Consider the following 16,680-nt stretch of genomic DNA (forward strand, 5'->3'; position numbering starts at 1 on the left):
TCTTCCGAAAAAAAAAAGCCTCAAATTGACCAGAGTATAATACATATAATTTTCTGAACTTTAAACACTACAAACCCCAACTCCCAAAAAGTTGGGACGTTGTGTAAAACGTAAATAAAAACAGAATGCAATGATTTGCAAATCCTTTTCAACCTATATTGAATTGAATACACTATAAAGACATTTAAGCTTCAAATTGATAAACTATTGTTTTTTGCAAATATTCATTCATTTTGAAGTTGATGTCTGCAGCACGTTCCGAGAAAGCATGGAAAAGGACATGTTTACAACTATGTTACAGCACCTTGTCTTTTAACAACACTTAAGTGTTTGGGAACTCAGGACAACAATTGTTGAAGCTTCGTATGAGGATTTATTTCCCATTCTTGCTTGTTGTACAACTTCAGTTGCTCAACCGTCTGGGGTCTCTGTTGTCGTATTTTGCACTTCATAATATGCCACACATTTTCAGTGGAAGACAGGTCAGGACTGCTGGCAGGCGAGTCCAGTAAATCCGTTAAAAACACCATTATTTTGTGCTATGCATGTGTTATTATAATTTATTAAATCAATGATGTTTTCCAATATTATATTACTATTGCTTCATTTGTCTTTAGTATAGTAAATAGTAAACTAATAATGGACCAAAATGTGTGTTCTGCACAAGCCTGAAAGGACAACTTTCATCTCATGTATCCCAGTTGGATTGAAAAATGAGTCTTTACAAGCTTTTTAATTTGACGGTGAGCACATCCCATCCTGAGGTCACCTGTTTGGCTGGAAGGAGATCTTGTCATATCCTGTCACCTCACAGAGGTCCTTTTCCAGCTGCTTGAAGAGCTTCTGGTAGCCTTCGGCTTGCTCCAGAGGCACGAATGGGTGAATGTTGGCAAACTCCCTCCAGGTGATTGGCTAAAACAAACACGTATTACATTTTATTGAGGTAAAAGGTACAAATAGAACCTTCAAAACAAGACTTTCTGATTGGTTAGAGATAAGTGACTCACCATTAGCTCTGAGGAGCTATTCAGCTTCATGGTGCAGGAGCCCTAAACAGTCCCCATAATTATTATTATTCATTATTATATTTTCTTAAAGTGTTACTGCGGTTGAGATCTCACCAGTGGGATCATGCTGTGCACCAGAGAGATGTCTTTGTTCTCCAAGCGCTTCATATAGCGTACAATGTTTGTCTCCGAGTGGTAACTGAGGACGACCCAAAGCAGGACGGTTAGCGACGTGCTAACGATAGTATAAAAGGCTGACTGGGCGTGATATCATGTTTCAATTCGAGCTAAACTAAAAGATAATAGAGGCCAAGACTGGATTATTTATGACCCCAGTAAAGATAAAGGCCTGTGAGCAAAGACTGGTAGTTTGAGAAAACTCACTGCCTGAGCCGATAAAAGTTAACAGAGAACAAGACTGACAAAAGTTCACTTTGGTGGCTAACGCTGTTAACTTCAAAGCAATCAGGGGGAACAACAAATCTTATTAGATCACAGATGTCATCAGGTTAGAATGGAATGCTAGTTGATGACTAATGATTAAAAACACACACACACGCACACACACACACTATATGAACAACTGAAAATTATGACCCTAGTTAAGATAAAGATGAGCGGCGAACACTCAGGAGGAAAAACATATCATGGGAACGTTCGGAAATCCAATGTGACGCTTTCGAACGATTGTGTTGGGCATCGGCAGGGATGCTTCAGTGAGTCTGCCGTATTGAATGTGTCAGTTCTGCCTGACACTTTGGCCGCTCTGTCTCCTCGGTCAGAGAGGCGGGCGTGCGCTCCGGCCCTCCCAGAGTGTGGCGCTCTGAATAACCCAACGACACACTCCAACAATGCTCTGAGCTTCCGAACGTTGTGGAGTGTAGAGAGTGTGCTTGGAGTGAATTTCCAAACGTACCCCATGTTAGATAACATACGCCATCACATCATTGCTCCAGTTAGCATGGAATGCTAGTTCATGACAAGAAAAATGATTTATAAAAAAAAAAAAAAAAACTACCTGGCCTACTAAATGTTATTAGAGGGCAAGACTGATAAAGGTTCACGTTAGCAGCTAACACTAATTATAGTTCATTACATGACAAATATAAATAACAACACAGACTCAGACAGTAGAGAAAATTATGGCCCCATTGAAGATAAATGTTAGTGGCTAACACTCAAGAGGAACGACATGTCTTGTAAGACACCATATGCTATCACATTAGGACCCCACTAAGCATGGAATGCTAGTTCATGACAACACAAACTATTAAAAAAATAAAAAATACCTCAGCTACTAATTGTTGTTATATGTTAAAAGTTCACTCTAGCGGCTAACGTTGGTGTCAAAACACTCAAGAGGAACAACAAATCTTGTTAGGTCATGTATACCGTCACACAATAGATAACATGGAATTCTAGTTCATGACGAAAGTAACTCTCCACCTGTTGAAGACCTTGTGCGCCAGGTACTTGCTGGTCCTCTTAAAAGGACTTCCCATTATGCCCTTCATCCGCTCGCCCATCTTCTCTGCGATCAGCTCCTAAAAAGAAAATAAAAGCACACCGCCCTGGGATTAGCCCAAAGCAACAAAACGGGATGGGTAGAAAATAAGCATTGGTGTCAACATACGGCGGAAGATTCACAGCCAAAGACCCATAGCAAGTCATCCAGGTCTCTTTCTGTCACGGTCTCGTCCAGCGATACACCCAACTGCAATGAGCAAAGAAACAAAAATTAAACAAAACAACAGCAGCACATTTGCAGAAGTGAGTTTCAGTTGTTAAAATTTCACATCTGTGTCCCGCCTTGCCACTTTGCCTTTTCACACAGCCGCTGTCCCACCTCCGCACAATTCACAGGCTGAGTTCACAACTTCACTCTGTGTTGATACTTGTCACACAGAACAGCAATTCCATCAAAAGAGAACCAGAAACATGAAAGCAGAAAGGTTACTCTTCAACCTTAGTTTTGTGATCTTGACAACACGATCTATGACTGACAAGAGGTCCAGATTTGGCAACCTATGACCAGCCTGCTACCGATGTAGCCCCAGATCTCTATTGTTCCCCCTACCACCAGCTGCATCCATAGGAGTTGTCCCACCTTCTAAGATCAATGGAAGACCCTACTAGGAACCTATCTCAGATCACTTGGACACTCCACCACTTTAAAAAGGTAAACTAATCGGAAGAAGCTTCATCATGCAACAAGACAGTGACCCAAAACACACTGCCAACACAACAAAGGACTTCATCAGGGGTAAAAAGTGGAAGGTCTTGGACTGGCCAAGTCCATCACCGGACCTTAACCAAATAGAGCACGCATTTTACCTCCTGAAGAGGAGACTGACGGGAGAAACCCCCAGAAACAAACAAGAACCGAAAGAGCCTGCAGTAAAGGCCTGGAAAAGTATTTAAAATGAAGAATGCAACAGTCCGGTGAAGTCAATGGGTCGCAGGCTTGATGCAGTTATTGCAAGTAAAGGTTATTCCACCAAATATTAAATGTTATTCACTTTAAGTTAATTTAATCACGTGTGTTCTAATTACTTTTGCTCACATGAAAAGTGGGTGGCTTCAAACAAAAGGTGCTCTGTCCAGAGTTGTTTAACACATCTTGATGTAAATACCATGAAATAAAAGCTGGAATTCTGAACAAATGTCTCATATTCCTCTTTGGATCTGAAACCCGAATGTCTTCAGTATACAACAAAAACAAAGGAATTGACATTGCCGTTCCAATACTTTGGAGGGGACTAAATAAAATGAATTATTATTATTAGTAGTATTAGACAAAGAAAATAGGAAGAAAATGGATGAAACAGTGATAACTCTAGACTCTAAGTAGCTAAAGCGCTTGAAGTCCTCACCACTCCGTCAGCGTAGACCCTGAGGTTGATGTTCCTCTGTGCGGCTCTCTCCAGGATGTCCTTGGCCGCCACACCACAGGTGATCTTCAGTGTGTCAAAGAACATCTCGCTGTGCAGCCGGTGTCCTGCTCTCTTCAGACCTGGACCACAACAATGACTTACTAGTCAGGTTTTTGCTCACAGGGTGAAGGACCTTACCCTCGGCGAGTATAAGAGTGGCGTTGTGCGTCCTCTCGGCAATGTGTTTGAGTCCTTGTGGGCCGTGGTAGAGTGCGAACATGGCGGCCATATTAGCCAGCAGAGCCTGGTTGTCGGGAAATGAGCCCACTTAGGATGCGATGAGATAGTTTTGTGAGGTTTTTGGGTTCTGAAGTCCTACCTGAGCTGTGCAGATGTTGCTGGTGGCTTTGTCTCTGCGGATGTGCTGCTCCCTGGTCTGCAGTGCGAGCCTAAATACTTCCTTTCCTGCAGCATCCCTTACATAAATAAATCAATAAATGTGTGTGTGTATGTAATTTTTTTTCAACTTTTAACTTTAAACACCTACGTAACATACACTACTCTCAAAAAGTTAGGGATAGTCATCTTTCGGGTGAAATTGATGGATTAACCTAAAATGCGCTATAACCCCATCCATCCATCCATCCATCCATTTTTTGAGCCGCTTCTCCTCACATTCACACCTACGGGCAATTTAGAGTCGTCAATTAACCTACCGTGCATGTTTTTGGGATGTGGGAGGAAACCGGAGTGCCCGGAGAAAACCCACGCAGCCATGGGGAGAACATCCAAACTCCACACAGGCGGGGCCGGGGATTGAACCCGGGTCCTCAGAACTGTGAGCTAGACGCTCTAACCAGTCGTCCACCGTGCACTATAACCTTTACAGGTTAACTTAATTTGACCTGCTCTAAATGTTTTAATGCACATGTCCAACTGTTCGCTATTTCAGTACTTTTTGTAGAAGTTTCTGTTCTCTAACAAGGAGCTGTACGGCAAAATTCGCAAGAGGTGATTTCAGCAGAAAGCTCAATATCCGCAACCTTTTGTGAGTAGTGTAATTTTTGTGGAGTCTCGACATCCTACCTGGTGACGCCGACCATCCTGCCAGGCATCATTCGAACCAGGTTCTCTTTGACAGAGAAGAAGGCAGCGTGAGGACCCCCATAGCAAAGAGGCACTCCAAACCTCTGGGAGCTCCCAAGCGCAATGTCCACACCAAACTCGCCGGGGGGACGCAGTACACACAGTGCCAGCAGGTCTGTCGCGCAGCAAGCAAGGGCCTAGACAAAAAAAGATTTTGTGGGAAACTGCAAAAACAACATTGACTGTGTCATTTAGAACAAGAGACGCTGACAAACGGCAACAAGAGAGGAGAACGACGGTGGTCTCTGTTGTTGGCCATAGTAAGGAAACGTTTAACTCTCAAGGCGACTGAGAGCTAGTGCAGCCAAGTGGAGACTGTTAAGTATATACCCTGCAGTATCCGGGGTAAGCTTAAAATTATTTTGCCATTTTAATACCTTTTCGGAAAGCTACTATACTTTAAATCAAGCCATCCGTCCATCTGCTGTACCACTAGTCCTCATTAGGGTGGCGGGGGATCTGGAGCATATCCCAGCTAACTGAGGGGTGAGAGGCAGGTTATACCCTGGGACTGGTTACCTCCCAATTGCAGGGCACTTATAGAAAAACAACCATTGATACCTATAGACAACTTGGAACATTCAATTAACCCAACATGAGAGGACTAGCCAGAGCAACTGGAGAAAACCCATGCAAGCACAGTGAGAACATTCAAACTCCACACAGAGATCAATAACCAGGACCTCTCGACCATTCTGCTACTACAAATCCTACCGTTTTATTGACATTTTCATATCAAATGGTCTTACCCCTCCCTTGTGGGCCCGGTCCACAAGGGCCGTGAAGTCCTCCACCCTGCCGTCAGTGTCGGGGTACTGGAACAGAACACCGCTGATGTCTTTCTTGCTGAAGTCCATCTCGTGAGGTGGCTTCAGAATAGTATTCACACCGATGTAGCTGGAACATCAGAGTCACACGGGGTGCCCATGTTTGATACGACGTTCAGGACGATTGACAATCATTTGAGTGTGCCCCTACTTGGCTCTGGTCTGCACCACCGCAATGGTCTGAGGGTGACAGCGAGGGTCGATGTAGAAGATTCTTCTTTTGTTCTGTCTGGAAGAAGACCACAAGGAAACCCAGAACTTGTCACCCAGAGTTGGGATCTCTTCCTTTCCATTAACATGTGGTATACGTAATACGTGTATTCATACCTGTGGCAGAGCTGCATGGCCTCGGCGGCAGCCGTGCCCTCGTCTAGCAGCGAGGCATTGGCCACGGGAAGGGCTGTGATGTCGCAGATCATGGTCTGGTAGTTAAGGAGAGATTCCAGGCGCCCTTGGGACACCTCGGGCTGGTAAGGTGTGTACTGAGTCACCCTGAGGATGAGAAAAATAAGAGACATTGTAGGCTGGGATGGTTTACATTATTAAAGCAGAGAATATGGACTGTGGCATATTGGACACTGTATGGGATTTTCCCCCCAGAACTTAATTGTCTTTCCTTTTTACAGTGGACCCCTGCATATTTGCAGTTTGGCATTCGTGGATTATACTGGGGAACCTATCCCCCGTTATTTGTGGAACCCACATCTTATTCGCAATATTTCCCCCAATCTCCCAGTTATTTGTGATTTTTTTATTTATTTCTTTATTTTTCCAGAAAAATAGATTCACAGCAGTTATAATAAGCGTCAATTATTCACTGATTCTCGCTATTCGCACAGTCTATCCACCGCGAATAGCAAGGGTCCACCGTATTGATTATAGGAGTAAAATGTCTGCATTATTCACATTTTCTTTTCAATTTTTAATTCTTTTTTATGTTTTATTGATTTTGAATACATTTACTTTTTTCCCCGCTGGTAGAAATCTGACAAATCTGGTATATCGGTTTTGTTTTGGTGTGTGTGTGTTTTTTTTGTTTGTTTTTTAACGATATGTTTTTCAGTAAAAAATGTTGTCCGGGTGGGTTCCTTTAAGTCCAGCAGAGAATATGCACTGACTCACATTGTCACATGTGATAAAACTCAAGTCACAGGGTGGCTTCCAGTCATTCGGATACATTTAAGCAGAACGACCAAAAGCTTGTGGTTGGTCAGCAGATCAGAGTTATCAGAGGTCTTTCACTCACCAGCCAGCATTCTCCAGGAGATTCCTCTGGATGGGTGGTGGCATGGAGCAGTTGTAGTAACCCATGCCAATGTAGGAACGCCACACTTTGTTCCTAGACGCAATCTTGTGCAGCGACTCCAGCACTTCGTTCTCGCCTGGAACAGTCCCGGCACAAATTTAGAGCATTAAACGAAAGTTAAGGGAAACTTGTTGAGCTGGGAAAAATTCAACAAAATCAACATCTTGCTTGTGACAAACAAGCCACACTGCCTTTCACACAGAGACCCATCAAAAGAGTGGCAAAAGAGACGTAACAGAAGATCTGGTAGTAAGCAGGGATGCACATAAAGAGTACCAATACTTGAGAGTCACATTAAGTCTTCCATGATAAAAATGTGTTGTTTTCAAATAAATATCAAATATCGTTCAAAAACACAAAACAAACTTGAAGATGGCATGTGTTTCACTCAACCAGTTTTATAGTAACAACTTGCCATTATTGACATTTTACCATCCGTCCGTGTTTAGCTTAAAGTATCTCCCCACGGCTGACACGGGTCCTCTTTCACCTGGCCGAAGGTTAAATGTCACATGATGAAGCAGTATCGGTGTGATAGTAGCTGAGCATTTTTTGAAAGTACAAGTACAGAGGTACGGTGTTGGTATCGGTGCATCCCTAGTAATAAGCAGTCTTTGCCTTTCAGAAATTGCTTTCAACAAACTGGGGTGGGGGAAGTGAGTGTCATGTGTGAAATGTCAGAATAACATCCCGTCATTACGGTATTCTGGCTGTTAATGCTGAATACATGTAAGCCAACAAGCCCTTTAAAATACTCTAAAGCAGTCGTCCCCAACCACTGGGCTGTGGACAGGCTACCCATCCATGGGATATTCGGTATTAAGCCACACAGAGAAAATGGAAAATAGGTTTATTTTGAAAATCAGATGCATCCACCTACAGTATGTCTCTGTACTGCTTGTCTTGGTCATGTGATATCATACACTTGTTTTAAAAAAAATAAAAAAATAAAAAAAAATAAAAAGTATGTCCACAAGCTAACAAAACTGAATAAAACAAACACGAGTGCACCGTCTTAGGAAAGAGGGAAAGGCCAACTGATGAGACAGAAGACGAACAGAATACAACTTCCAAGAAAAAGCTGCTTTTAAAAGGTCAATATCAGTAGTCCTATTTAAAATACAGGTTTATCGCAACAGGTGACTATCACACACCGAGCCTCCTCTGCGGAATATGAGGCGACAGGCTCGCATATGAGGCGATGAAACTTTCAAAACTGCTTTGGCACAGAGAAGATTTTCCAACATCCTGTCTTTGTGAAGCTTGGATTTTCTGCGATGAGGGCGACCAAAACAAAATTACGCCACGGACACAAGTTGTAGTCTCCGATTTCGCCGAGATGGGAGCCGGCTTTTCGAATAACAGCAAGCGCAAGGCTCCCACTAATTACATTCAGAGTAATAGTGAGTTGTATTTTTATTACCGGTATTTTGTTCGAATGTCGGTCTGTCAAAATATTGCTTTTCATGAAATCAGTCCACTGCTCTAAGGTCAACAGAAGCCTCGCTTCGACCAAGCAGTACGGTAAGGTTCGGGAAGATGCATTTTGAAGGCCACCGAATTATTGCAGTTGGGTTGCTAGTCACACGACTAGTGGAGGGCAGAGCAAGAACTGTTGCTGCCTGCTGATCGGCCAGTAGAGAATAACAGACTATAACTTGCTTGCGTGGTATGACATTACCCTATTTACCCTAGCTGCCTAAATTGAAAACTTGTAAAACTTCCTTGTCACCAGTTTGATCCACTTTCTTTATCATGAGTCAACACGCGGCCGTCACGTCGCACCACTCCTCTGTTTAATGCCAAATTATTCCAATGAGCAGCACACTGAGCTGCGGAACTAACAGGATCAAGAAACGCAGAAGCAGATTCGAATGTAGGCGAGAGAGAGAAAGAGGAAACGAGAACAGATTTTGTTTCCAAACATCCAGAAGAGCTGGATCCATACAGCATGGTTCCAGCCCCCCACCCTCCTCATTTAACGAGAACTGTGCCAAAGCAACCACTGAGATTCCTCTGGTTGCTTAGCAACGCTGAGGAATGGGACAATGGCACCCCATCTGAACTACGACTGGGGAAAGGGAAGACACCCACAAAAAAAAATGGATACACTGCAGAAATGCAAAATCTTACATTGGGAATTGATATTTGTATGCTACAAATATACAGTTAATGTGTTTTTTACAGTATGTTTTTGGCAGTCGATGCATTTGGTACCTGAGGCGTTACTGAGGAAGTCTCGACTTAATCCACCTCATAATATGACGTCTGGTAAATTTCTAAAAGGTTTCCGACAAATTTTCATGGGAATTTAAGATGGTGACTTTGGGGAATATTCCAAATTTGAAACTTAACATGGGAATTAATTGGTAATTTAATGGAAAGGTATTATAGCCAAACGAAATTCAATATTATGTTTTGGCATAAGCATTCATCCATGAAAATAGACGGCTGGCCTTGCCTACTTGCAAAGTAAAAATTGAAACCATCAGCACAATACAAAATGCAATAAAATAGCACACAATTGTGCTACATACATCATCTGGAGTGGTTTAAAAATCAATATTCATCTAATAACATGACTAAAATATAAAACATGAACTAAAATACATCATAATCACCAAAAATGATTTTCAAATGTATTAATGTGTGCAGATGTGTTTTGCTAGTTGGAACAGTTTTAATCTGACCAGCCAATTGGATGATGGAAAAATGCTGTCGTCATTGAGGAGCAGCACTTTGGACGTGTGAGGATGAATGTGAATTTTGATTGGTCAAAGAAACAGTCAGGTTGTTAAACGTAAACATGGGCAAACAAAACTGATTCTGAAGGCCATGGACAGATTAGATTAACATGGCAACACAGTGGCTGAAATCTGATTGGACAAAACAAAAACAAACATTTTTTTTAATTAATTCTACTATCCCCATGTTATTGAAGCAAAACAATGATGAAATCAAGGGAATAGCCTGTTGGGAAATACATTAATACAATTTCATGGAACAAACAGAATTTAGTTTTTAAACGTAGGTCAGACTACTAGCTTTCAAATTTGGGTGAAGGAATGCCAATATTTCCAGCATGCCAAGCGGCGTGTGAAGAAAAAAAAAAAAAAAAAAAAGATTGATCCAGAGCCACACAGGAACTCCATTGTTGTCCCATATGTTGGCTTTTCTACAAAGCCTCGGAAAAGCTGAAGCAGCAGAAAACACCAGCAGCCGAGCCTCCTCGGTCCTGACCAATAGAACGCCGCCTCTCTCCAGGTGACTCCGGCAAACTTAGTTAATCATTCCCACCTTTGTGCTTATGGTCCATCCCCCGCCAAAAAATGGCTACTTGCGTCAGCACTCGTGCAAGCTCATCAGTAAATCATCAAGCTTGGATGGTGGTGAGTTATTAAGTAAACAATTGCACAAACTAAAAGATGATTATGGTCGGTGACGTCCAAACATGCCAATCATTTGAATAAGACCAAGCCAAAATTATTAAACTCAATAAACGTGTCCTAATATTGACAGCAGTGTGGAATTTGTGTTTCTATTCAGGCATTAAAATTAGCATAGTAAATATTAATACAGGCGGCAGGGTGGCCGACTGGTTAGAGCGCCAGCCTCACAGTTCTGAGGACCCGGGTTCAATCCCCGGCCCCGCCTGTGTCGCGTTTGCATGTTCTCCCCGTGCCTGCGTGGGTTTTCTCCGGGCACTCCGGTTTCCTCCCACATCCCAAAAACATGCATTAATTGGAGACTCTAAATTGCCCGTAGGTGTGGTGTGCATGTGAGTGCGAATGGTTGTTTGTTTGTCTGTGCCCTGCGATTGGCTGGCAACCAGTTCAGGGTGTTCCCCGCCTCCTGCCTGATGAAAAGCTGGCATAGGCTCCAGCACGCCCGCGACCCTAGTGAGGAGAAGCGGCTCAGAAAATGGATGGATGGATGAAATATGAATACATATTATCCGTTCTATGACAAACAGCACAAAAAGGTATTCATCTATAGCGTACACATTAACCCACATTGTGACTCTCATTGACCAATCACTCGACTTGGATAAAATAACTCGCTTCATATAAATAGCTTTTTTATCTGTTCAGTTGATTTATTTTCATATTTATTTTACAACCCCAATTCCAATGAAGTTGGGACATTGTGTTAAACATAAATAAAACCAGAATACAATGATTTGCAAATCATGTTCAACCTATATTTAAATGAATACACTACAAAGACGAGCTATTTAATGTTCAAACTGATAAACTTCATTGTTTTTAGCAAATAATCATTAACTTTGAATTTTATGGCTGCAACACGTTCCAAAAAAGCTGGGACAGGTGGCAAAAAAGAGTGAGAAAATAGAGGAACGCTCATCAAACACCTGTTTGCAACATACAGGCTAATTGGGAACAGGTGGCTGCCATGATTGGGTATAAAAGGAGCTTCCCAGAATTACTCAGTCATTCACAAGCAAATATGGGGTGAGGTTCACCTCTTTGTGAACAAGTGCGTGAAAAATGGTCGAACAGTTTATGGACAATGTTCCTCAACGTACAATTGCAAGGAATTTAGGTATTTCATCATCTACGGTCCATAATACCATCAAAATGTTCAGAGAATCTGGAGAAATCACTGCAAACCAACATTGAATTGCCCGTGACCTTCGATCCCTCAGGCGGCACTGCATCAAAAACAGACATCAATGTGTAAAGGATATCACCACATGGGCTCAGAAACACTTCAGAAAACCAAGGTCAGTAAATACAGTTCGGCGCTACATCCGTAAGTGCAACTTGAAACTCTACTATGTAAAGCAAAAGCGATTTATCAACAACACCCAGAAACGCCGCCGACCTCTCTGGGCCCGAGCTCATCTAAGATGGACTGATGCAAAGTGGAAAAGTGTTCTGTGCTCCGACGAGTCCACATTTCAAATTGTTTTTGGAAATTGTGGACGTCGTGTCCTCCGGGCAAAAGAGGATAACAACCATCCGGACTGTTATGGACGCAAAGTTCAAAAGCCAGCATCTGTGATGGTATGGGGCTGTGTTAGTGCCAATGGCATGGGTAACTTACACATCTGTGAAGGCACCATTAATGCTGAAAGGTACATACAGGTTTTGGAGAAACATATGCTGCCATCCAAGCAACAGCTTTTTCATGGAGGCCCCTGCTTATTTCAGCAAGACAATGCCAAACCACATTCTGCACATGTTACAACAGCGTGGCTTGGTAGTAAAAGAGTGCGGGTACTAGACTGGCATGCCTCCAATCCAGACCGGTCTCTCATTGAAAATGTGTGGCGCATTATGAAGCGTAACATACGACAACGGCGACCCCGTACTGTTGAACAGCTGAAGCTGTGGATCAAGCAAGAATGAGAAAGAATTCCACCTACAAAGCTTCAACAATTAGTGTCCTCAGTTCCCGAACGTTTATTGAATGTTGTTAAAAGAAAAGGTGATGTAACACAGTGGTAAACAAGACCCTGTCCCAGCTTTTTTGGAATGTGTTGCAGCCATAAAATTCTAAGTTAATGATTATTTGCTAAAAACAATAAAGTTTATCAGTTTGAACATTAAATAGCTTTTGTTTGACACAACGTCCCAACTTCATTGGAATTGGGGTTGTAATATTTGTTTGGTTTGATCTGGGGATGCACCAATATGACTTTTTTTTCCAGACTGAGTACGAGTACAAGTACTTCCATTTGAATATTCTCCGATACAGAGTACCAATACTTGATAATGCCATTATTTCTTAAAATTTGGATGAAAAGGGGTTTTATTTGAATAAATATGTGATATCATATGTGATCAGCTTTCTGTCATAGGACAGGTGATATATATTATTATTTCATTTATTATACTATAGTAATTTTGATCTTCAAATGTCACTCTGCAGCAAATATTTGTCCATATTTTATGATTGTAATATTTCAATCCTTGAAGGGAAAGAAATGCTAAAAATATTTAAGGTTTGATTGTCTTTGTTTAGCATGGAGCAGGGTGCATTTATTACTTTTGAAAGATTTTATTCATACGTATTTTAGTCACTTAGTCTGTCACCCTACTGTAAATATTTTAATGTTTTATTAACTTTTGGTGTTGTGTTCTTTGGCATAGAGCGGGTGATGAGTTTAAAAAAAAAATATATATATTTACTTTGTATACCAATTTTAGCCACAAGGGGAAATTCAAACCTAATTTGATGTATTTATCATTTTTGGCTTGGTGTGTAAATATATACAGTACAGTATATATTAAAATAACTGCTGTAAATATATATTGTTTGGTTAAACTTAACTATGTGCTTTATTAATATCAGCATCTTTGTAAAGGCATCCCCCCCCGGAGGGTCCCTTATGATTTAACAGGTTTGAACTGGGCTTAAATGTTTTTTCGTTTTGTTTTGTTTTTTTGGTAGCATTTTGCTTCAATGTGCAGTGTGACAAGACCACAGTGTGTTGGGTGGGGGGCGAATGGGGCAGATTACATCCATCCATGTCACCTTATTAGGAGCCCCCTCGGCTGTGATGTAATGTGACCGCTGGAACCAGATTGAACTGGACTTGGGACCTGGGCGAGAAACTTTGCACTCGCCTTAGCGTGATCTTTATCATCATCATTATTAATATACGACTCCAAATATGTTCAATGGAAAGCCTGCACCCTCGCAAAATTTTGTGCGAGAAAATGCGTGATAAGGATGCCAACTTACACACGGGGTCGTCCAGCTTCATGCTCTGCCTCAGACGGATGGACGACGGCACCGTGTTCTCAATCAGCTGTTCGATGGACTAACAAGAAAACATATTTTTCAATGGAGATAAACAAGAAGTGTGACAGTAGTTTTCTGTGTTTGCGTTTGTGTGTTTTCACCTCCAGTCCGAGCGCGTCCAGCATGTCCCGTTTCTCGCGTTCACCTGGCCCGATGTGCCGCTCGGCGAAGTCGTCGTGCCGAGGTAGGATCCGCTCGATGCGCCGAGAGCACCCGACCGCCGAGGTCCGTAGTCCCCGCGTTGCTAGGGACGCCCCCTGTCCGGAGCTCCGGCATCCGGCGGCTCTCCACAAGTCGCGGCTGCCGGCGACCGCGCAAGTCCGGTTCGCCGGCCCCAGCACCCCCACTGCTTTGGCCGAGATGACGCCCCACGACTTGGCGCAGCGTTGCATCTTTTGCTTTGGAATAAAAAAAAGTTGGAGAAGGCCGGCAGTGTGACGCGATGCCCGCAGGAGAGCTGCTGGAGCTGCTGGAGCTGCTGCTGCTGCCGCCGCTGGTTGTGCTTGACTACTTCAGAGTTTATTATACAAGTGCACACAGTTGCACAAGAGAGAGCCAATCAGAGCGCAGAGAGGGCGAGTGACGTCACGGCCAGCCCAAGTTAAACAGCTGCTCAACATCCTCACGTGACCACCAAATTTTGCCTTTGGATTTTGTTGCTGAAAATTCAGCCCCTGAAGGACGTTTCATTTAGCAACATGACATTTGGTCGGCAGGTGATAATACAAAAGTAGACCCGCAAAAAAAAAAGTCTCAACAACCAATTTTGGTTCAGGCAGAGGCATGAAAAGACACAGGAAGACAGCCATTTTGATTTGAAGTTATCCTTCAAAAGTAGTCTCAATAGCACCATCTGGAATTTTTGGGAAAATTCAGCCCACAAAGCCTGCATTTAACCAGAGGTCACTGTTTATGTTGTTATGTAGGAGTTGGCTGTCATTTCTTTTCTAGCTATAGGAAACGATTCAGATGGTCGGACAGTACCACTGTCCTCCGTTTGAATTGGATTGAGAGAAGTCCGTTGTCGCTGTGTCGTATACGTGATAATATTAAAGCTACAATCCACAACTTTAAAAATAAAAAATAAAAGCCATTCTCACCCAAGCCGCTACTAGAGGAGATGACACAATGCTGATGAAGCCATTCAGCTTCTCTAATATCTTGCTGTATTTATCAGTCTCTTATTTTTTATATTTAGTGACGGCCCTTTTTATTTCCCGCGCTGGCCCGGTTGGTGGCGCGCTGCAAATGTCCTTCAAAACATAGTAAACATGTTGTAAAGTCACATATAAGGGGAATATAATGCATTGCCTACGTCATATTGAAGTGACGGCTCTGTTCTTTTGCTGTACTGCAGAATTAGAAAAAATTAAATACTATAGCTTAATGACTGGCATAGGACTTTCCAGCCCATATTTGGGGGTGTTGAAGCACCCATAAAATGAATTCCAGCACCCATAAACCTCTGATCCTCGAAGTGCCCCTGACTAGACCCACTAAAACAGTCTCAAGAACCAAGGCTGCAAAAGACACAGGAAATCTGCCATTTTGGTTTGAAGTGAACCCCCCCAAATTTTGCTCAGTAGCTCTCCCCTGGAATTATTTTTAATTATTTTCTTGAAACTATAACTTTTTATCCCCAAAAATATGATTTGATTCATGGAAGATTATGGCTTTTTTAATCATTTCATCTTGAAAAAAATCTGACTTGATTTTTGTAAAAGTACAACTTCTACACTTGACTACAGTGGAACCACACATATTGGAGGCTCGGCATTCGCAGTCACCTATTCGCACATGTTTTTGGGGAACCTATCCCTGTTTTCTGCACAAACCTTCTCTTATTCTAATTTTTTCTACCCAATCCCCTCTTAGTCACTTTTTTTTTTTTTTTTTTTATAAATGGGAGTTATAATGAGCGTCAATTATTTGTGGATTATCCTGTCTTTCATGGCAATTAGTTATATATATATATATATATATATATATATACATACAGGGTGATTGAAAAGTAGCTCCCTATTTTAAAAGATTTATTTATTCATATGTCGTAATATTTTTCTAAATTTTTTTGTGAAAAAGACCAACGATTTTGGAAGAACTTTAAGGGGCGAATACGAGAAGTTATGTCTTCCAACCCACAAGAGTTCCTTGTGAAAACAGTTAATGCGGTTCCCAGGCGGCTTGAGAAACTGGTGGCTAATGCTGGCGCCCATCCATCCATTCATCCATTTTCTTCACCGCTTATCCTCACTAGGGTCGAGGGCGCGCTGGAGCCTATCCCAGCTATCTCCAGGCGTGAGGCGGGGTACACCCTGAACTGGCCGATCGCAGGGCACATATAAAGAAACAACCATTCGTACTCACATTCACACCTACTGCAATTCAGAGTCTTCAATAAACCTACCATGCATGTGTCTGGGATGTGGGAGGAAACCGGAGTACCCGGAGAAAACCCACGCAGGCATGAGGAGAACATGCAAACTCCATACAGGCGGTGCCAGGATCGGAACCCCTGTCCTCAGAACTGTGAGGCAGATGTGCTAACCAGTCGTCCACCGTGCCGCCGCTGGCGCCCATATCGAATTTTAAATAAAACTCCATGCAATACACTTTCTTTTCATGTTCACTTCTTGTAAGAATTATAGTTCAGAAATAAATTACAAGTACTTAAAAATAGGGAGTTACTTTTCAATCACCCGGTATATACTGAATATAGTATATACAAACACACACTGCAAACGATGGTA

The 16,680-nt window shown here is 42.3% G+C and overlaps 1 protein-coding gene across 1 annotated transcript in view; it reads right to left on the reverse strand.

Annotated features, from left to right (window-relative positions):
- gldc (glycine dehydrogenase (decarboxylating)) overlaps window positions 1-14,322 on the reverse strand; it is a 26,824-nt gene extending 12,502 nt beyond the window's left edge. The window contains 15 exon segments of the mRNA XM_061672355.1: window positions 770-912; window positions 1,008-1,049; window positions 1,122-1,206; window positions 2,454-2,551; window positions 2,641-2,721; window positions 3,881-4,020; window positions 4,079-4,184; window positions 4,260-4,356; window positions 4,967-5,163; window positions 5,776-5,923; window positions 6,005-6,082; window positions 6,181-6,345; window positions 7,100-7,235; window positions 13,871-13,949; window positions 14,032-14,322. Of these exon segments, the coding sequence (XP_061528339.1) occupies window positions 770-912; window positions 1,008-1,049; window positions 1,122-1,206; window positions 2,454-2,551; window positions 2,641-2,721; window positions 3,881-4,020; window positions 4,079-4,184; window positions 4,260-4,356; window positions 4,967-5,163; window positions 5,776-5,923; window positions 6,005-6,082; window positions 6,181-6,345; window positions 7,100-7,235; window positions 13,871-13,949; window positions 14,032-14,322 (1,886 nt within the window).
- Window positions 14,323-16,680: the final 2,358 nt, after the last annotated feature.

This window comes from Phycodurus eques, chromosome 3 (assembly GCF_024500275.1).
Source record: "Phycodurus eques isolate BA_2022a chromosome 3, UOR_Pequ_1.1, whole genome shotgun sequence".
Lineage (NCBI taxonomy): Eukaryota > Metazoa > Chordata > Actinopteri > Syngnathiformes > Syngnathidae > Phycodurus > Phycodurus eques.